This window comes from Lepidochelys olivacea (assembly GCF_965140295.1).
Source record: "Lepidochelys olivacea isolate rLepOli2 genome assembly, chromosome: 1".
NCBI classification, from domain to species: domain Eukaryota; kingdom Metazoa; phylum Chordata; order Testudines; family Cheloniidae; genus Lepidochelys; species Lepidochelys olivacea.
This window is the reverse complement of record NC_140411.1, coordinates 132,019,854-132,043,291: the sequence shown is the minus strand read 5'-3', so window position 1 is coordinate 132,043,291 and position 23,438 is coordinate 132,019,854. Positions and strand designations below refer to the sequence as shown.

The 23,438-nt window shown below is 42.0% G+C and overlaps 1 protein-coding gene across 5 annotated transcripts in view; it reads right to left on the bottom strand.

The window, feature by feature from the left end:
- The window catches only part of STS (steroid sulfatase), a 178,201-nt gene that overhangs the window by 101,699 nt on the left and 53,064 nt on the right, over window positions 1–23,438 (bottom strand). For all 5 annotated transcript variants that reach the window (XM_084648912.1, XM_084648910.1, XM_084648908.1 and 2 more), the window contains one exon: window positions 11,441–11,577. In XM_084648912.1, the coding sequence (XP_084505038.1) occupies window positions 11,441–11,577 (137 nt within the window). The remainder of the gene's footprint in view (window positions 1–11,440; window positions 11,578–23,438) is intronic.

Genomic DNA, 23,438 nt, shown 5'->3' with positions numbered 1-23,438 from the left:
CTTTTGCAAATCTTGTCCCTTGATTCTCCTACATGCCCCTTTATCAATTTTTGCCCATAATTCTGACATACCACCATTTACTCAGCATACACCAAGAAAATACCAACATCGCTCAATAGGGCAGTACCATCCAAGACAGTAAAATCATGTCCAAAGTTTGTCACCGTCATAGGGTAATATAAGTATCTTGCTTATATGTACTTGTAGTCAGCCAAGGGCTTTTCCAAATTTGAATCCTATCACATCAAGAAATCATAGAATCATAGAATCATAGAATATCAGGGTTGGAAGGGACCCCTGAAGGTCATCTTGTCCAACTCCTTGCTCGAAGCAGGACCAATTCCCAGTTAAATCATCCCAGCCAGGGCTTTGTCAAGCCTGACCTTAAAAACCTCTAAGGAAGGAGATTCTACCACCTCCCTAGGTAACACATTCCAGTGTTTCACCACCCTCTTAGTGAAAAAGTTTTTCCTAATATCCAATCTAAACCTCCCCCACTGCAACTTGAGACCATTACTCCTCGTTCTGTCATCTGCTACCCATTGAGAACAGTCTAGAGCCATCCTCTTTGGAACCCCTTTTCAGGTAGTTGAAAGCAGCTATCAAATCCCCCCTCATTCTTCTCTTCTGCAGGCTAAACAATCCCAGCTCCCTCAGCCTCTCCTCATAAGTCATGTGTTCCAAACCCCTAATCATTTTTGTTGCCCTTCGCTGGACTCTCTCCAATTTATCCACATCCTTCTTGTAGTGTGGGGCACAAAACTGGACACAGTACTCCAGATGAGGCCTCACCAATGTCGAATAGAGGGGAACGATCACGTCCCTCGATCTGCTCGCTATGCCCCTACTTATACATCCCAAAATGCCATTGGCCTTCTTGGCAACAAGGGCACACTGCTGACTCATATCCAGCTTCTCGTCCACTGTCACCCCTAGGTCCTTTTCCGCAGAACTGCTGCCTAGCCATTCGGTCCCTAGTCTGTAGCGGTGCATTGGATTCTTCCATCCTAAGTGCAGGACCCTGCACTTATCCTTATTGAACCTCATCAGATTTCTTTTGGCCCAATCCTCCAATTTGTCTAGGTCCCTCTGTATCCTATCCCTCCCCTCCAGCGTATCTACCACTCCTCCCAGTTTAGTATCATCCGCAAATTTGCTGAGAGTGCAATCCACACCATCCTCCAGATCATTTATGAAGATATTGAACAAAACCGGCCCCAGGACCGACCCTTGGGGCACTCCACTTGACACCGGCTGCCAACTAGACATGGAGCCATTGATCACTACCCGTTGAGCCCGACAATGTAGCCAGCTTTCTACTCACCTTATAGTGCATTCATCCAGCCCATACTTCCTTAACTTGCTGACAAGAATACTGTGGGAGACCGTGTCAAAAGCTTTGCTAAAGTCAAGAAACAATACATCCACTGCTTTCCCTTCATCCACAGAACCAGTAATCTCATCATAAAAAGCGATTAGATTAGTCAGGCATGACCTTCCCTTGGTGAATCCATGCTGGCTGTTCCTGATCACTTTCCTCTCATGCAAGTGCCTTTTTCCAGTCATCCGGGACTTCCCCGGTTCGCCACGAGTTTTCAAAGATAATGGCCAATGGCTCTGCAATCACAGCCGCCAATTCCTTCAGCACTCTCGGATGCAACTCGTCCGGCCCCATGGACTTGTGCACGTCCAGCTTTTCTAAATAGTCCCTAACCACCTCTATCTCCACAGAGGGCTGGCCATCTCTTCCCCATTTTGTGATGCCCAGCGCAGCAGTCTGGGAGCTGACCTTGTTAGTGAAGACAGAGGCAAAAAAAGCATTGAGTACATTAGCTTTTTCCACATCCTCTGTCACTAGGTTGCCTCCCTCATTCAGTAAGGGGCCCACACTTTCCTTGGCTTTCTTCTTGTTGCCAACATACCTGAAGAAACCCTTCTTGTTACTCTTGACATCTCTCGCTAGCTGGAGCTCCAGGTGCGATTTGGCCCTCCTGATATCATTCCTACATGCCCGAGCAATATTTTTATACTCTTCCCTGGTCATATGTCCAACCTTACACTTCTTGTAAGTTTCTTTTTTATGTTTAAGATCTGCTAGGATTTCACCATTAAGCCAAGCTGGTCGCCTGCCATATTTACTATTCTTTCGACTCATTGGGATGGTTTGTCCCTGTAACCTCAACAGTGATTCCTTGAAATACAGCCAGCTCTCCTGGACTCCTTTCCCCTTCAAGTTAGTCCCCCAGGGGATCCTGGCCATCCGTTCCCTGAGGGAGTCGAAGTCTGCTTTCCTGAAGTCCAGGGTCCGTATCCTGCTGCTTACCTTTCTTCCCTGCGTCAGGATCCTGAACTCAACCAACTCATGGTCACTGCCTCCCAGATTCCCATCCACTTTTGCTTCCCCCACCAATTCTACCCGGATTCTGAGCAGCAGGTCAAGAAAAGCGCCCCCCCCTAGTTGGCTCCTCTAGCACTTGCGCCAGGAAATTGTCCCCTACGCTTTCCAAAAACTTCCTGGATTGTCTATGCACCGCTGTATTGCTCTCCCAGCAGATATCAGGAAAATTAAAGTCACCCATGAGAATCAGGGCATGCGATCTAGTAGCTTCCGTGAGCTGCCGGAAGAAAGCCTCATCTACCTCATCCCCCTGGTCCGGTGGTCTATAGCAGACTCCCACCACTACATCACTCTTGTTGCACGCACTTCTAAACTTAATCCAGAGACACTCAGGTTTTTCTACAGAATCTTCATTTCTAAATGTGAACTGACTTTAGGTAGGACCCACCTATTTTCTCTTCTACACTAACTATCCACACTATTAAGGAGATTCCCAAACAGAAACTTCATATCCAAAATGGTTTGTTTCCTCCACCTTTTCTTAATGAGCATCATAAGTACACCTTGTTGACATCTGCTTAGGAATATGGTGAGGGAGGGGAGATTCTGTTTTTAATTTTATTTGGAAGTTCATGGAATTCTCTTTATAATAATAAAGACACACAATGTAATGGCCACACCTTACTGGTGTTTGGTTTGTCCCAGAGTATAGCTAGCATTTCTTAGCTCTTCCTTATGTGTGAACTATGTAGCACTGATTGTTCTACAGGGGAATAAAAGGCTCCCTGTTAGGAAACCCTCCCCTCCGCCCCCAACTGTAAGGAGAACAGAAGAGAGAGCTCTGCTTCTGAGTCTCTGAAGAGGTATGTCTTCACAGAGCTGTAACATAAGGCTACGGTGGGGAGGCTCCAGAACTCTTTGTAGTGATTATATAAGCGTGGTTTAATTTTATCATAAATAATTTCAGCACATATCCATTCAGACTTCCACATTAAATCCACTACTATGTTATTTAAAAAAAATACAGCAAGAAAAAGGGATTATAGTCTGTTCATTTTTACAGTGGGAGGTTATTTCACCTGCTACAACTATAAACTAACATTAATATAAATAATAAGGTACTTAGCCTACACTGAAACAAATTTAAAATGTTAACTAGTCAGAGAATAACCCTCCAAGGCATGTCATATGAAGCAGCATTAAAACTATGAACTCTTTAAGCACTGAATTCTGTTATATACACATGAAACATGCATGAGCAGTAGAAATACAGGATCCCAAAGCTTATCCTGTGAGCTTATACTTAGTATTTGGAACCTGGATTGTAATCATAATCATCAAGTATCAATTTAACATGACTCAAACATAATTTTTTTTTAAAAAGCATTTCATCCACCTGCCTTTGTGTCAACTCCCCTGCTAAAATTAAGAAGGAAAACTCTCTATTTATTTTAATAGTTGGTTAGGTGATTAAGTCTCAAAAAATGGAGAAGGAGTACTTGTGGCACCTTAGAGACTAACCAATTTATTTGAGCATGAGCTTTCGTGAGCTACAGCTCACTTCATCGGATGCATACCGTGGAAGTTACCTACTACAGGACAGGCCTAACAAAGAAAATAACAGAACGCCACTAGCCGTCACCTTCAGCCCCCAACTAAAACCCCTCCAACGCATTATTAAGGATCTACAACCTATCCTAAAGGATGACCCAACACTCTCACAAATCTTGGGAGACAGGCCAGTCCTTGCCTACAGACAGCCCCGCAACCTGAAGCAAATACTCACCAACAACCACATACCACACAACAGAACCACTAACCCAGGAACTTATCCTTGCAACAAAGCCCGTTGCCAATTGTGCCCACATATCTATTCAGGGGACACCATCACAGGGCCTAATAACATCAGCCACACTATCAGAGGCTCGTTCACCTGCACATCCACCAATGTGATATATGCCATCATGTGCCAGCAATGCCCCTCTGCCATGTACATTGGTCAAACTGGACAGTCTCTACGTAAAAGAATAAATGGACACAAATCAGATGTCAAGAATTATAACATTCATAAACCAGTCAGAGAACACTTCAATCTCTCTGGTCACGCAATCACAGACATGAAGGTCGCTATCTTAAAACAAAAAAACTTCAAATCCAGACTCCAGCGAGAAACTGCTGAATTGGAATTCATTTGCAAATTGGATACTATTAATTTAGGCTTAAATAGAGACTGGGAGTGGCTAAGTCATTATGCAAGGTAGCCTGTTTCCTCTTGTTTTTTCCTACCCCCCCCCCCCCCCCGATGTTCTGGTTTAACTTGGATTTAAACTTGGAGAGTGGTCAGTTTGGATGAGCTATTACCAGCAGGAGAGTGAGTTTGTGTGTGTATGGGGGTGGGGGGGGATGTGAGAAAACCTGGATTTGTGCAGGAAATAGCCCAACTTGATTATCATGCACATTGTGTAAAGAGTTGTCACTTTGGATGGGCTATCACCAGCAGGAGAGTGAATTTGTGTGGGGGGGTGGAGGGTGAGAAAACCTGGATTTGTGCTGGAAATGGCCCAACCTGATGATCACTTTAGATAAGCTATTACCAACAGGACAGTGGGGTGGGAGGAGGTATTGTTTCATATTCTCTGTGTATATATAAAGTCTGCTGCAGTTTCCACGGTATGCATCCGATGAAGTGAGCTGTAGCTCACGAAAGCTCATGCTCAAATAAATTGGTTAGTCTCTAAGGTGCCACAAGTACTCCTTTTCTTTTTGCGAATACAGACTAACACGGCTGTTACTCTGAAACCTGAAAAAATGGAGAGTTTTCCTTGACTGAAGATTCTCACTCTGGAGGGAAAAGACTAAGAAGCCTCCTCCTTACTTTAAGTACTTTATGACAGCAAAATCCTTCTTTTTGACCTGCGTTACTGGGCTCAAAAATCAGGGAACAATTTTCATTCACCTTCATGCTTCTGCTTTTGACACAAGTTCTTAATCTCTGGAATATGACAGTCACAACTGCATTACAGCTGTTCGCACTTTCTCATTACCCACCAACAAAGATTTTCTGTGACATTTCCCTACATTGAGCAGCTCATGGATGACCGTGTTTAAGACTAGAAGCAAAATGTTGCTCAAGTACTCAGCTGAGGGGTGGTGTGTCCAGTTTCAATGTGGTTTTCTAATGTGGTTTTCTATACTTTCTATTTGCCTGGCTATAATTAGGTTCTGTTTAATTTAAGGATTTTGAGCTATATTCACAAAGAAAGTTAGGCACATGATGGGGAGGGAGACAACTTTTAGCCCAGTGGCTAGGATACTCAGGGCTTGTCTACACCGGCAAATTTTTTCAATGAAATTAATGTCGCCAAGCAAAAATTAACAAAAACAAAGTCGCCAAAGCATGTCTACATTTGCTCCCTCTGTCAACAGATCGTGTCCACATTCGGGGCACTTTTGTCAACAGCGAGAGCAATGGTCTGTGGGTATGTATCCCACAGTGCCTGGTGACACCGTCTGTCGCTAGGTGTTGTGGGAATGCTGAAATGGAGTGCGGCACATCCTGGGATGTGCAAAATGTACCACTGTGCACCGCTTTGTGTCCCACCCCTCCAAAGGTCTCTGGCTTCCTTTCGTGCTGTTTTTCCAACTGTCATTCTTTTGTAGTGTGCGCCAGCATCTGCAGTGAGAGAGGATGGATCCCGCACTTCTCTCCTATGCGCTGTTAGCTGTCTGAGGACATTGCACATAGCAGCATAGTTACTCGCCGAGTTACTTGCAAAGTTAGCAGATGATGAATCACAGGCACCCGAGTGTGATATGGATGGCAGCAACTTATCAGCGCTTTGCGCATTCACAGAGCAGCTGTATATGGTAGTCGCTTTTGGGCTAGCACTGATTGGTGGGATCGCATTGTCATGCAGGTGTGGGATGATGACCAGTGGGCACAGAACTTTAGGATGCATAAAGCAGCCTTCATGGAGCTATGTGCTGAGCTGTCCCCCGACCTGTGGTGCAAGGACACCAGAATGAGAGTTGCCCTTTCGGTAGAGAAGTGTGTTGCAATTGCTGTGTGGAAGCTGGCAAAATCCAGATTGCTACCAGTCTGTTGCAAATCAATTTGGAGTAGGAAAGTCCACTGTTGGGGCTGTATTACTCCAAGTATGCAGGGAAATAAATTGCATCCTGCTGCATAGGACCGTGACTCTGGGAAAAGTGGATGAAATAGTAGATGGCTTTGCAGAGATGGGTTTCCCTAACTGTGGCGGGGCGATTGATGGCACACACATTCCAATTTTAGCACAGACCACCTTGCCTCGGAACACATCAATAGGGAGGGATACTTCTCCATGGTGTTTCAGGCGCTTGTGGATCACTGGGGGGCATTTCATGGACATCAATGCAGGCTGGTCTAGAAAGATGCATGACGCATGCATCTTCAGGAACAGTTGCCTGTTCAGAAACCTATAGGTGGGGACTTTCTTTCCAGACCACAAGTTCACAGTGGGAGATGTGGAAATGCCCATAGTAATCCTGGAAGACCCAGCTTACCCTTACAACCTGGCTCATGAAACCTTACATAGGACACCTGGACAGCAGCAAGGAGCATTTTAATAACAGGCTGAGCAGGTGCCGCATGGTAGTAAAATGTGCCTTTGGCTGTTTGAAAGCTGGCTGGAGGTGTTTAAATTGCAGGCTAGACTTTACCGAGGATAATATTCCCGTGGTCATAGCTGCATGCTGCACTTTGCATAATCTGTGTGAATCTAAGGGTGAAATGTTTGCTCAGGTGTGGAGCACTGAGGCAGAGTGCTTGGCTGCACAGTTTGAACAGCCAGATGCTAGGGCTGTCTGAGGAGCCCAGAGGGCTGCTATTAACATCAGAGAGGCTTTGAGGAATCACTTTGACAGTGAGGGGCAGTAACACATGTCTGCTTTGGAGATGCTTTCCTGTTGCATCCCTGTGCAATTTTGGGTCCCAAGATCCACGCAACACAATGCTTTAGAAGCTTGTTCCCGAGAGTGAATTGATTGCTATATGCTTTTGTAGAAATACCTTAGCCTTTATTCATTGTTAAAAAGGGTAAAACCTAACAATTGTGTGTAGCTCCAGCTATCACTGTACAAGCTGACAGAGGGGGTGGAGCGATGGAGAAACTCAGGAGTGCTGTGAAGTAAAAAGGAATATGTGGGCATAGAGGGGGGTGGGGTTGGCAAAGAATTATGCATCTGTTGCAGTGGCGCTCGACCTTGGATCTGTTCAGTCTGCAGCTGTAACAAAGACTTGAGCATCTCCGTCTGATCCTCCATAACTTTTATCATCCGCTCTGTTGCTTGCCTAGCAAAAGCAGCATTCTAGAGAAATTTGCCCATATGTGTCATGATTCCTATGGCTCACTCACAGCTGCTACTGAACAGACTCCTCTCCCCATATACTGATCAGATCCAACAACTCAGCGGTGGTCCAAGCAGGAGCGTGTTTGGTGCAATAGCTAGCCATGCTCACCTGGGAAGCCACCTGGGAAGCTCCTCTGGGAAGCCAGCAAGCAGGAAATGAGATTTAAAATTCCAGGAGCTTGCAAGGGGGAGGGGCGGGTTGGCTGCAGGGCAGCAGAATTCAAACCACTGACCAGAGTGGCAGCATGGGAATTGTGGGATACTTTCTGGAGGCCAATAAAATCGAAAAAAAACCCAACACTGTGGTGTCTACATTGGCTGTTTGTCGACAATAAAGGGAAGGGAAAAGACAAAAGTCTCTCGCAGGGGTGGAAGTTTTTTGTCGCCAAACCTAGGCATTTTTTTTTCAAAAAAAGTGACATTGCAGTGTGTACACTATCACTGTTTTGTCGCCAAAAGCCAGTTTTTGGTGACAAAACTTGCCAGTATAGACAAGCCCTCAAGCCCTGAAGAGAGAGAGGGATATGGACTGGGACATGCCACCTCTCAGATGAATACCCTAGCCACTAGGCTATAAGATATTCTGATGGGGGAGGAAGGGGTGCTCCCTCAATTTTTCCAGTTGAAGCTGTTCCACTGTGGACAAATAATGAAGGAATCATTGGATCAGAGAGGGGGCAGCAAGCATGAGAATGACTCTGTAGCATGGTAGATTGAGAACTCCCTGGGGAGAAAGGAAACCCAGGGTCCAGTTCCCCTGCTTCAGTTTTTCTTAAGTTTTTCTGCTCCACAGTGGAGCAGCTTCAACAGAAGAGACTGAGAGAGTCCCACTTAAAAATATCTCATAGCCCCAGTTCAGACACTCACCTGAGAGGTCACACAACCCAGTTCAGATCCCTTCTCCCCTCCAGCAAAGTGGGGACTTGAACCATGAGTCTTTCACATCCCAGATTAGTACCCTAACCACTGGATTAAAAGTTATACAGGAGGTCTACCTCCACCCTGGCTGTTTTGTGTAAGCATGTCATCTACAGGGGCCTGATTGAGTAGGCAAGCTCAGAGCATGCTTACCAAATGGGGCCTTGCTGGAAAGTTAGGTGGAGGAACACCTATCTTTCCCCGATTCATGCGTCACACTGGGAGTTAGGCATCCGGATAACTGGCATGGGACTGCAGTGTGCATGAACAGAAGAAACACAGGCACTTAGGGAAATTGTACAGCAAAAATGTTGGCATCGATTGAGTTTAGAAGCCTACAGTGTTTGGCAGCACCTAAGCGGGGGCTGATTCTGTTATTTAGGTACTTAAATTGGCGGTTAGATGCCTAAGTCCTTTTGTGAATCAACCCTTCATGTCAAGTTGACATTTCTGTGGTCCCCCCACATTTATATTTTTCTGTGCGTAGCTAGTTACTTGTGCTTTGTCAACATAGGATCAAACTTCCCTTTAAGAGAAGTTTGCAGTTTTTCACTTTTTTAGGCCAGCTGTTTCAACTAATATTGCTTGTATTTCCTAGCACAGATGCTGAAGTACCAGCGTAGAAATCAAAGTCGGCATGCTGACCACTGATGTGAGCAATACATTAAATGTCTAGTTTGTCAGACCTATGCTTACTCTCAGGCATTTAAACTTTGATTTTTAAAAGAGCCTAGGGAAGTTAGGTGCCTATTTCCATGGGAGGTGGGTACCCAACTACCTCAGGCTCCTTTGAACATCCCAGCAACAGTTCTTTTCTTTATAGTTGTAATTATGGAAAGAATGTATCCATAAGAACTTAAAATTTTCCTTTCATTTGAAGCTAATAGGCAACCTGAGAACAAATCACTCTTACCAAAAATCAGCCAGACTGTGGGACCAGATCCTCAGCTAGGATAAACTGACAGAACTCCACTAGTTGAGGATCTGGCCCTGGGTGTTTAGTTCTGCTGCTACTCATCCTTTTATGACATATTGTAATGAAAAAGAAAAGAAAAGAAAAGAAAAGAAAAGAAAAGAAAAGAAAAGAGCAATGGAGTCTGAGGAAGACCAGAGGTTATTCACTATATCATATCTGGAACTGTCTCTGTTTACAACGGACTACATATGATTCAAAACATCAAGGAGAATAAAGCCAGATCCTGGCTATCTGGTAGGTCCCAAATTGTTTTAACTATATCTTTTTGACGTTGCAACTTGCTGCTTGGTGTGTTTAAAGTATTCCCTGAGAGTCCAGTGGTACCGTTGGATAGTGACACTCAATCTGTAAACAACTCTACAATACTAGTGCTTCAGGATCAGCTAGTCTGTTGTTTTTGTCTCCAACTAGTTGCTTGTATTCAGTGGCCACAACTGTAAACTGTCTCAACAGGTGAACAAAGTTAAGCTGAGGTAATGAATGGCAGTAGCAAGTAGTGAATTAGATTTGCCTAATTCTTACTACTGTGTATGAAGACATCAAACTGGAAGCAGAGGTAGAGGAAAAGACATGATGTCACAGACATACTAATGGCTTGGAGAGCATGACAACATGGATGTTCACCGAACATATGACAGTCTAACGCTAAGACTGTAGCAAACAACCAACTTAGTCATAGTGTTTACCATAGCACCACGAGGAGTGGTGAAAGTTGAGGGAGTAAGGAAGATTGAGTGCAAGTCTCCCTCACTTGAATAAATTTCATATATAGAACAGTTTTTGAGGTCCAGTTGCCTACAAGAAGGATACTCATCCCATTTAAAATGCTTCACTACTTCCATGTTTTTTACCTATCTATTCAAATATTGCCCTATGTATATTACAAATCCCTTTATGTACTTTTCTAAACAATCACTGCAGCCCGTTCATCCCTTGCCATTTGTAGTCTGAATTTCTTGATGCTGATATGAATAGAAATGTATATGGAGTCGAACTCTACATGCTTGCAATCAAAATACATTGTTTGAAAGCGTACTATTAAGCATGCATCTTATATTGAGACGATATATTGAACGACTGTTTCTAGTAATTTAGTAAATATTGCTTATTTGAAGAAAGTAATTTTTTACTTGGCTTTACTAAAACCAGAATTGGCTTGGGGTAGGTAGGGAGGAGGAATGCAAGATGATCATTATCTTTTAGTACTGTTCTACTTTCACCTGATTGTTTCAAGTATGAACTGTGAGTTGTTTTCACAGGTGATTACCTCTAGAAATGGAGAGTCATTCCAATATGCCCAGAAATAAAGTAGGCCCATTGAACGATTTGATAACTTACTGCTCTCTGTGACATCAGGGAGTCCGTGCCTTGAGAGGTGACTTATTTGCCTTTTGGCTGTATTGTGCCCAGAGAAGTGGACCCACTTGACTGATTTCACCAATATGAAAGAATTACTCATTATATATTGTGCTTACTAAGAATTAGCACTAACAGTACATATTAAGACTTTGCTGTTATTTTATCGTTAGTTCTTTTGATGACAGCCCTATGAAGTCTCCTGAATTCAGCTTTCCGTCTGATGACTTGCAGCTTGCAGAATTTATACCGAATTCATATGATATCAAGAGACACAGTATCACTAGCACCTGAGCATGACACAGCATCTAAGCAATCAGTATTACTACATAGTAATTGTTTCGTTTTCTCCTTACCAGAGCAGATTTTGCATGCAGTGGAATTGTCACAAATTTCTAATAAAGGTTAAAGAAACATCTGTGAAAATTTTTAAACTCATTTAAGATAAATGTGCAACATACCTACACTCCAGTCTATTTCCTCTACAGCATCCCCATATAAGCCATGTTTGCTCTTTCCTTTGAAATCCTTTGATGCATATAGAGCAGTGTGGACTTGAAGGTAGGACAGGAAAAGAAGAAATGGTGCATCAGCATTCCTGAAATAAATAAAAAAAATAAATAAAATAAAAAATCCAGAAGTAAATCACTTGGACAGCAATAAAATGTTAGCAACATTTCTAACAATGAAGTCTTTCTACATGCATGCTCTACAGAACAGAAGAAATATTATATAGGGAAAGGACTAACAAAATATTTATAGAGCAATTCTGAAATCTCATGTTAGAAATGCCACTCTTAATTCATACTGTATTGAAGATAAGAAATACAGCCAATTAACCCTTCTGTCAGATTAGTTGTTATACCTGTTCAAAAAACACTGGCACAATCATTGTACAGAGTGAGGCACTAAATGGACCTAGCCACTTGCCTTTTTTTTTTTTCTCTCTCTGACCTTGCCAGGAAGCACTAGAACAATGCATAGTTTAAAAGATATACAATCCCCGAACCAAACAAGATGCTTAGCCAACTTTCTTCTTGGCAAGCTCAGCATATGGACATTTAACAACTACCAGGTTTAGCATAAGCAAAAATAGGGGCCAAAAATATCTAGCTATCACCTGGAACCGAACATAAGAGCATCGCAAAAGTTATGCCTAATATAGAGAGAGGTAGAAAAAAATATTTTTCTCTTGTAACAATATCCACTCTCCATTCATTTCAAGCCATTTTCTCATTGGATTATTCTCTAATAAAAAAAGGAAAAAATAAAACCCCACAACAACAACAAAGTTTCAATTTTGCTCTTCATAGGATCTGACAATATATATGTCTTAATCCAGAAGGCTTAAAGGGAATTGAGGGAAGGGAACTGAAGGGAAATCTTAGATAAGTATGGATTTTTGCATTACAATCCTAGTGTGAGGGACATTACTCAAGAGTATTAACAATGACTAGTTGTGCTTATTGTTATAATACTACAACACTGTAAATTTCAGCTGAACCATAAGAGCAGCTATGGTACAGTGTGTCTAGATTGGCACCTTGCAACACACAGGTCAGAGCAGTTTTTTTCTGTTGTACATTTCCCATCCCATACTGTTTGTACTTATTGAACTTCAGGTGGTTAAAAACAAAAAAACAACCCCCGCCCCTCTAAAAAAACAACAACAAAAAACACCACCACCACCACAACAAAATACAATATTAACGTGCTGAGCCAGAAAGCCATACTTTGACATGAGGTAAGGAAAACAATGCAATAAACTTTTAACCTTTAAACTAAGAAGGATCTCTTTTTCAGCTCTAAAGGGCCTGTAAAACCTGTCAAAAGCCCCCTGATGAAAGAAATTGCTAAAATTCCCATACATCATTCTAAAGAAAAACAAACAAATTATTCTGGTGTATTTATGTATCTGTTCACTTCACTCCCTTCCCATTGGCCGTGGCTGTTTCCATGAGAGATCTGTAGTAAAACGTCTCCCTTCTGCAGGCCAAGAATTCATAGATTCCAAGGCCAGAATGGACCACTGTGATCTTTTGGTCTGTCCTCCTGTATATCACAGGCAATAGAGCTTACCCAAAATAACTCCCAGAGCATATATTTTAGAAAAAAAAAAAAGCATCCTGTCTTAATTTTATGAGCATACATTGGCTAAAGCTCATCAAAAGTTTTCAATCAAAACTATTTTTGATTTATGGACTAGGTGAATTTTTGGAAAATTGATTTATGGACTAGGAGAATTTTTCCTCATAAAAATGTCTGCTTCCTGCAGAAAATGTTGATGTTTTGTTGAAAAACTGAACACATTTCAGCTGAAAAAAATTATACATCAATGCTTTGGAAATATGCCACGATGCCTTGGGAGTGATAACTCAAATGCGTCATGTAATTCAGATTCTACTCAATAGGCCAGGTTCTCTAGATGGACTACACTTCCCATTTGTCTTATAGGTTCTTGTGGGAGGGGACAATCTGGGTCCTTGGTTCTCATTTTCTCTCTCTTATCTCTGTCTGCCCATGTTTATATTGGCTTATTTATTATTTTTTTTTTTACTAATTCTGTAAAATGCTGGATAAACTTTATGAGCAAAAAAATCCCTAAAGAAAAATGTTTTTTATAAGCGATCAATTTATTGCAAGGTATAGAATATCACTCTTATCCTTATGACTTGTTGGACTTTGCTAGAATATAAGCCAAGTCTCCTGTTAACAGAATCTTTAATTACTGTAGCTACAAATTATTTAGGAGACTCTTTTAAGTCAAATTAAAAAATTTTAGAGCATGTCAACATTTAAAGTTCAAGAGAAAACAAACCCATTTCAACTTGAATTTCAAGGTCAGTTATTTGTTGTTTAGGTTTATAATACTGTCTCACCTATGCTCTGTACTGGCAAATCATTAAGGGCTATCTATAGTAGGCAAGCCCCAATATTAAGTGATGTTTTAAAAGTTTCCCCAACATTTCTAATACAATATTGTTTGTCCTTTAGTTAAATACTTCTACTAGGCAGATGATTTGTTTTTTATTGGATTTTTATCTGTTCAGCTCTAATTAAGTCCAGATACTCAAAGGTATTTAGGTGCCTCACTCACATTATTTCAGTAGGTGTTTGAGGATCTGGACCTGGGAGATTATTTGGGAAAGAAGAATTCACAAAATAAAGACTGTTACCATAAACTGGGAATAACACAATTTCTCATATATTCTTCCCATTACTTAAAAAATAGATTTTCAGCTGTTAGTATCAGAGATAACTTAAATTGCATAAAGAAAAGGAGTACTTGTGGCATCTTAGAGACTAACCAATTTATTTGAGCATAAGCTTTCATGAGCTACAGCTTACTTCATCGGATGCATACTGTGGAAAATACAGAAGATGTTTTTATACACACAAATCATGAAAAAATGGGTGTTTATCACTACAAAAGGTTTTCTCTCCCCACACCCCACTCTCCTGCTGGTAATAGCTTATGTAAAGTGATCACTCTCCTTACAATGTGTATGATAATCAAGGTGGGCCATTTCCAGCACAAACCAGGGTTTAACAAGAACGTCTGAGGAACCGCGGGGGGGGGGGGGGAGGGAGAGGTTAGGAAAACAAGGGGAAATAGGTTACCTTGCATAATGACTTAGCCACTCCCAGTCTCTATTCAAGCCTAAGGTAATTGTATCCAATTTGCAAATGAATTCCAATTCAGCAGTCTCTCGCTGGAGTCTGGATTTGAAGTTTTTCTGTTGTAATATCGCAACTTTCATGTCTGTAATCGCGTGACCAGAGAGATTGAAGTGTTCTCCGACTGGTTTATGAATGTTATAATACTTGACATCTGATATTTGTCCATTTATTCTTTTACATAGAGACTGTCCAGTTTGACCAATGTACATGGCAGAGGGGCATAGATGGCACATGATGGCATATATCACATTGGTAGATGTGCAGGTGAACGAGCCTCTGATAGTGTGGCTGATGTTATTAGGCCCTGTGATGGTGTCCCCTGAATAGATATGTGGGCACAGTTGGCAACGGGCTTTGTTGCAAGGATAGGTTCCTGGGTTAGTGGTTCTGTTGTGTGGTATGTGGTTGCTGGTGAGTATTCACTTCAGGTTGGGGGGCTGTCTGTAGGCAAGGACTGGCCTGTCTCCCAAGATTTGTGAGAGTGTTGGGTCATCCCTCAGGATAGGTTGTAGATCCTTAATAATGAGTTGGAGGGGTTTTAGTTGGGGGCTGAAGGTGACGGCTAATGGCGTTCTGTTATTTTCTTTGTTAGGCCTGTCCTGTAGTAGGTTACTTCTGGGAACTCTTCTGGCTCTATCAATCTGTTTCTTCACTTCCGCAGGTGGGTACTGTAGTTCTAAGAATGCTTGATAGAGATCTTGTAGGTGTTTGTCTCTGTCGAGGGGTTGGAGCAAATGCGGTTGTATCGCAGAGCTTGGCTGTAGACAATGGATCGTGTGGTGTGGTCAGGGTGAAAGCTGGAGGCATGTAGGTAGGAATAGCGGTCAGTAGGTTTCTGGTATAGGGTGGCGTTTATGTGACCGTGGTTTATTAGCACTGTAGTGTCCGGGAAGTGGATCTCTTGTGTGGACTGGACCAGGCTGAGGTTGATGGTGGGATGGACATTGTTGAAATCATGGTGGAATTCCTCAAGAGCTTCTTTTCCATGGGTCCAGATGATGAAGATGTCATCAATATAGAGCAAGTAGAGTAGGGGCGTTAGGGGACGAGAGCTGAGGAAGCGTTGTTCTAAGTCAGCCATAAAAATGTTGGCATACTGTGGGGCCATGCGCGAACCTTAAATTGCATACAAACTGTCAGTTTCTAACAACACAGCAGTGCTAGATTTACACCAGTACCATTAAAGGTGACCATCACCACATCCATAACAAAGGCTTATTTTCATGGGATGACAGTTGTAAAAGAATAATATTAAAAAAAGCCACTGTGACAAAGATCTAACTTTCATGAAGAGGTACACTCAAAATCATTCACTGGTTTTGTTACCCAGGGTTTTGCTGAACCCAAAGCTCTTGGTAACTTTACTCTTTGCAAGGCGGTGGCAGGAAATAAATCAATGGGGACACAGCCATCCGGCTGATAGATAGTTGATACAAACAGGCAAACAAAAGTGCTTTACTTTAGTTAGTCTCCAACACTTACACACATCTGCAACAGGTTAGTAGAGTACCTCAAATTACCCCCAGATTCATATTCACCCAGGGTCTTGAGGATGTCTCACATGGATAACTGTAGACGTCCGGTGGCCAGCCTTGTGTCTGCAGGGAAACTTGACAGGTGTCCAAGTGTCCATTGAGATCAGATTTCTTCTCTTTTTATATCCAATTTGTTAGTATTACATAGCTTGTTTATCAACAAAAAAAATGGCTGAGCAGAAGCTAAATTAAGTATGCAGTTTTCCAGTCTGTAGTGTGTTGCTTTCCACCAGGTAACCAGCTTTATTTCACTCAGCAATAGTTAACTATTGCCAGACTTTCCATCTTGCAAAACCACATGCTTCAGAAAAAGGTCAAGTCAGGAGGGCACAGGGTCATGTTTGCTCCTTGTGGTCACTCACTCTCACCCCTTGATCCCCCCCCATCCTGGTCTGTTAATTGCACTAAGGTTTCAGAAAGGCTCTTCTAGCTGCTTTCAGCAATAAGCATAACATTTGGTATTCCAGCTGTGGGCAGTGGTTTAGGTATGTTACAGGGTTAACAAAATTTCCTCTTTACAGTTTGCAGCTCAAATTGACAAGCTCTGACTGACAGCTGTCTGTCAGGTGGAGAGGAGTCTTGCCTATTAATATCCTTTGATCTTTTAAAGACAGTCATTTATCTCATGCCAAGCCTCTTTGAGGAGAATACTGACTGCTTCTACTGCAACCTTGAAAATGGAATGGCATCTCAGCTAGTAGGTGGGAGGGAGATTTGACAATAACAATTTAACTCCTTTTTTATTAACTGGAGCACTTCCGTTAAATCTCCTTTGAAAATGTATTGCCGCTATCCTGTATGCACACTAAGAGAGAGCTTTCAGTTTCAACATATCTAAGTTTCTTTTGCTGAAAGTACAGCAAGAAATGTTTATGTTGACATGAAACATGCAATCATTCCAATTCAGTAAAGAAAAGTCATGTAAATATGTCATTAGACATTCTTAAATATATACTTAACTATTCGTGATATTATCTACATATTTATTTTATTCTCTCTGTTGTAGGGCCTGATTCTTATTGACACTAAGGTCTCTTTAGTCTGCTCTAGTTCTTCATGTGGGTCTAAGTTGTACCCCTACTTTATAGCCTACTTTTACCTTAGTAAAAAATGAGATTCAGCTCCATAATTCCTCCCCCCCGCCATTTATTGCCTTGTGAATGCCACAGAAAGCAATCTACGTGTCTTTTCTTTACTTCTTTTTGTGCATCAGTATCATTGATTGTCACCACAAATATGCCCAGTAGTAATGCCACTGTAGTAGAACAGCAAGTGGGGCTCACACTTTGTAAGTGTGAGTGTGATTCAAAACTGGCAAATTAATATAAATAGGACATCACAGGGCTCCATTTTTATTTCCTCACTATGACTTCCAAATCAACTTGCAATCTGAAAGACAAGCTACAAACTTTCCAGCTGATGCAGCATATTAAAAATATTGCTGTCCAAATTTTGCCACACAGTTACACATATTCAAAATCATTGGACCAGATCCTCAGTTTGTGTACATCAGTATAATTCCATTGATTTTGATAGAGCAACATGATTTACGCCAGCTGAAAATCTGACCAAATGTATACCTATGGTGTCATAAATATAAAGGGAAGGGTAAACACCTTTAAATCCCTCCTGGCCAGAGAAAAAAACCCTTTCACCTGTAAAGGGTTAAGAAGCTAAGACAACCTCGCTGGCACCTGACCAAAAGGACCAATGAGGAGACAAGATAATTTCAAAGCTGGAGGGGGGCGGGAAACAAAGGGTTCGCTGTCTGTGTGTTGTCTTTTGCCGGGACCAGAGCAGGAATGCAGGCCAGAACTCCTGTAAAAGGTTAATAAGCAATCTAGTTAGATATGCATTAGATTCTGTTTTGTTTAAATGGCTGATAAAATAAGTTGTGCTGAATGGAATGTATATTCCTATTATTGTGTCTTTTTGTAACTTAAGGTTTTGCCTAGAGGGATTCTCTATGTTTTGAATCTGATTACCCTGTAAGGTATTTACCATCCTGATTTTACAGAGGTGATTCTTTTACTTTTTCTTTAATTAAAATTCTTCTTTTAAGAATCTGATTGCTTTTTCATTGTTCTTAAGATCCAAGGGTTTGGGTCTGTGTTCACCTGTACAAATTGGTGAGGATTTTTATCAAGCCTTCCCCAGGAAAGGGGGTGTAGGACTTGGGGGGATTTTGGTGGGGAAAGACATTTCCAAGCGGGCTCTTTTTATATATTTGTTAGACGCTTGGTGGTGGCAGCAATAAAGTCCAGGGGCAAAAGGTAAAATAGTTTGTACCTTGGGGAAGTTTTAACCTAAGCTGGTAAAAATAAGCTTAGGGTTTTTTTCATGCAGGTCCTCACATCTGTACCCTAGAGTTCAGAGTGAGGAAGGAACATTGACATATGGCATCAAACATAAGTGACTGAGAAGCAATCTGGTAGGCAGGAATTTCAAGATATTCTGGGCATAAACAGTTAACAGTATATCTGTACCTATGGATGCAAATCTAACTGGTATTTTGTGGTAACTAATTCTCTGCTTGGAACTCCCTCTCTCCTTTTTTCACAAAACATTCTTCTCCCCATTTAAACCTCTTTAAAATTAATCTCATCAGTGAATTATTTCCATGCTTATTCGCTACGGCTACCTGCACCCACTTCAAGATCGGACTATCACTCTTTGGCTGTACCGATTGTACAAATTTCATTTAGGTCTCAATCTTGCTCCTTTAGCAGTAAATGGCAAAATTTGCATTGACTTCATGGAAGCAGGATAAGCTCCTTAGATTGGGTCTTTGTGTCAGAAATTCATTTTTCTTGTACACTTTCATTGTGCTTAAAAACCTGGCTGTTTTCTTCAAAATCTTTCTGATTTTTAAAAGATATGATCTAAAATAAGCTAAACATCTCACACTTGCAATATTTTGACCAGAAAAAGGAAGTGTGAACCATTTTGGGGGGGCTTATAAAAAAACAGTGGTGTGAGTGAGTAAATGGGAAACTTGGCTGTGACTAGGAAGATATTTTAAACTAGGATGTGTCTTTGTTATCTCTGCCTATGTTAAATGATTTTTCCAAGCAGTCACATTGCCAATATGTTTTTGATATCTACAATTTAATACCCATGTCAGTTTTAAATGCTTACGATACACAGTATTCATACACACAGTTATACTTTCCTTGCAGTTTATGGGCATATATGCAGACTTTTCCCCCACCAAAAAAAAAAAAAATTTGAATGATTCTTTCTGGCAAAAAGAACATTTAAGATTCCTTATCCACCCACAGTTTTTTTGTAACTGAAAAACCAAACATGCATGGAACCCAATACAGAAATACAGATCCAATGCTTGTTACAACTGCTCCATTTATAATGCAATCTGTCACTAGCAAACTGTGTCACAGATCTAGCTTGCTGACAAAATGATTCCTAAATTATTATTAATTATTATTAATGATTATTATTATTATTATTATTAACAGGTTCACCCACAGAGTGTAAGAAGCTGTACAGACACAAGAGTGCATGGTTCCTTCCTTAAATAACTTACACTCTGAAACAACAAAACAGAAGAGGGTAGATGGAAGGGGCAAACATACAAGTAAAGTGCTCAACTGGTGCTCAATCAGATATTAATTCGTCAGGTTTTTTTAAACTGTACAGATACATTCATATGTATACAAATTTTAAACTATATCCAAGTACATGAGTGTCTTGCCTTAATCAGCTAGTTAGTTTCTTTGGGAGTCATGAAAAGCATCTGATTTCAGAGTTCTTTAAATTCTAGAATTAAGAACATAGTAATTTTTTGTAGAAAATGAGACCTGTACAGTATGCCTGGTGCCTGCTTTTAAGCCTTGGTGAAACATCAAAAAGCTTTAACTCACAGCTGTACTAAATAGGATGAGAGCTAAACTGGTGTATGCTATAAATGTGTTTCAGGGCTTTGACTACGCAAATTGTGACTGGAATAGAATAGGATAAAAGGTAATTTCTTTTAATGATATGTTTATTAGCTGTCACCACAGACTTCAGAGAATTATGGTTATACAATCCATGACGTTAGAGCAGAGGTTTCATCTGTATCTGCATGAAAAATGCTTAAGTAGCATTATTACCATAACTCTCAGTTATGAGCCAATTTTAACTATGCAAATATAATTTTTCCAAAAGTCTGATTTCACTTGTTTTTTCCATGATGGTAGTCAGCCATGTGAGTTTAGTAGAGAGAGGTATACTGAAAAAACATGGAGGTGCTTTTACTCTGCCAATTCCAAAGAAGTTTAAAATATGCCTCGGACATTTTGAAATTTTGGATTGCACCAGAGCATTTACTAAACGACGTGCTGATGAGGCATAAGGAAGGTTGAGATTCTTTCTTACTAAAGGTCTGGAACAGGTCAGGGGCAATAAACAAAAATTCATAGAAGCCTGTGATTTCAGCAGACGGGCTTTGAAACTCAATCTGCTCCAGGCCCCTGCTGCTCCAGCTCTAGGGGTGCTGACCCAACTTCAGCTCCAGGGGCACTCCAGCTCCAGGGGGGGTCGCTGCTCCAAACGTCCAGGGACTACTGCCCAGCTGCTCCAGCGGGCCCAGGACTGAATTCTGGCTGCTGCCCTGGCAACCCAGTTGACAGCTGCTGGCTGCTGTTCTGCCAGCCCCAGAGACCACTGCTCCAGCTGCCCTGGGGCTGATCACTGGCTGCTGCTCCGACGGCACCGGGGACCGCTTCTCCGACAGTTAGTCCACTGCCCAGCTGCTCCAGCAGCCTTGGGGATGAACTCCAGCACTTGTTCCGGCAGGCCGGAGACCACCGCTCCTGACCACCAGCCCCTGGAACTGCTTCTCTGGCAACCCGGGGACCACTGCTCTGGCAGCCCCACGGACCACTGCTCCAGCGGCCCCAGCACTGACTGCTGGCCACTGCTCCAGCTCTGCTGCTGCTCCTGCAGCAGTGACTGACAGCTGCTGCTCCAGCCCCATTGGACTGACCCAACCCCAACTGCTGCTTCAGCCCTGGGGCTGGTGCTCCAGCTCTGCCCCAGAAGAAGTCATGGAGGTCCTGGAAAATCACAGAATCAGTGACCTCTGTGACAGAATCGTATCCTTAGGCATAAGTGATAACTGCACTGAACTTAGCATTGCAGAGACAAGGTGGCTGAGGTAATATTGTTTATTGAATCAACTTCTGTTGGTGAGAAAGATAAGCTTTTGAGCTTACACAGAGTTCTTAAGATCTGGAAAATGTACTCAAAGCGTCACAGCTAAATACAAAGGTGGAGCAGATTGTTTAGCACAGTGGTTCTCAAAGCCTGTCCGCTGCTTGTTCAGGGAAAGCCCCTGGAAGGCCGGGTCGGTTTGTTTACCTGCCGCGTCCGCAGATTCGGCCAATCACGGCTCCCACTGGCCGCAGTTCGCCGCTCCAGGCCAATGGGGGCTGCAAGAAGGACGGCCAGCACATCCCTCGGCCCGTGCTGCTTCCCGCAGCCCCATTGGCCTGGAATGGTGAACTGCGGCCAGTGGGAGCTGCGATCGGCCGAACCTGCAGATGTGGCAAGTAAACAAACCGGCCCGGCCTGCCAGGGGCTTTCCCTGAACAAGCAGCGGACCGGCTTTGAGAACTACTGGTTTAGCATAAGTAGTTAAACGTATTTCAAGGGACCATTCAAGGTGAAGTAGCCAATTAACACCTCTCCAGTCACAGGGGGGATTTTGGGGGGGGGAGCGGAGGGGGTGTTAATGGGTGATATCCTGTTCTAATAAGCCATAAATTCAGTGTCTACTCAGTGCATGATTTTTAGTATGTAGCAAAGTTATGAATTTAAGCTCCCAGACCTGACTTTTGAGAGTTGTGCAGGTTTCCACTGAGATGAGGACTGAGAGGTCAGATATAGAGTGATCACTTTGTGAAAAGTGTTTACCCACAGGAGAGATATTTTTTTGTTTTGGGCTTTTATCATTTTCCTGTGTGAGTTCATTCTAGAGCATAGTGATTATCTGGTTTCACCCACATAGTTGCTATTGGGGCATTTAGTGCACCATATGAGGTACACCACATGTTGTGATAGGCATGTGTAGGACCCATGGATCTTGAAAGGTGTATTGTCGGGGGGTGTTGATCTAGAAATAGTGGGGCTATGTCTACAGGTTTTGCATCTGTTATTCTGGCAGGATCTGGTGTCACTTTGAGTTGGTGTGCCCTGGTCTGAGGGGCGCTTGCTTCTGATGGTGAGGTTGGAGAGGTTGAGGGGTGATGTGAAGGCCAGAAGTGGGGGGTCATGAAAGATTTCTTTCGGGATGTGGTCCCCAATGAGTATGGGTTTTAATTGTTTAATGATTCCTTGCATGGGTTTCTGTTCCACTTTGCATTTAGCTGTGACACTGTGGATACATTTCCCAGACCTGAAGAAGAGCTCTGTGTGGCTCAAAAGCTTGTCTCTCTCGCCAACGGAAATTGGTTCAATAAAAGATATTACCTCACCCACCTTACCTCTCTATTATCCTGGGATCAACATGGCTACAACACTGCATTGAACTTAACATGAAATAATTAGAATCCATTACTATTATACTTCCAAATATAACATAATGCCTCATGTATATTTTGATAGGTTTATACCGTATGTATATAAACCTGCTCTTGGGGAAAATGATAATTAGAATTAATATAATATGAAGTGAACTGACCTGCCTCTATATAATTGGCATCAGCAACAAAATTAGTATTTGTTTTCATACACTGGTTCTAACACTATCTAATTGCACCTAGAGTCATAGGGTTTAAGGCCAGAACATAATTTACCCTAAATACTCTAAATAATGTGCTATTAATTCCAACTTAACATCTTTTTGTCTGGGATTTATATTGAGAATATCAGACCAGATCCTTAATTTATCAGTTTAGCTCCAACGAAATCAACAAAGCTATGCCAAGTTAGACCAACTTATGATCTGGATTTCTCTTCTCTGGCAGTTCTAAACACTAGTATGAAATATAATGCAATACAACTTCATTTACATTTATGAATGGTGTCTCCCCAAAATTAAGGCACCCCAAATCATTATTTTCTCTTAAAAGTTTAGACCACAGAAGTCTAATTTAATGGATGTACCCAAAATGCCACATACAACCAACACTTTTCCAGGCCAGCATGCTCAGAGATCACATATCTAGAACTGTGCTAACTTATCTAACATTGCATTTTCGAATACTGAGAACACTTTGAATCACATTTCAAAAGATGTTGA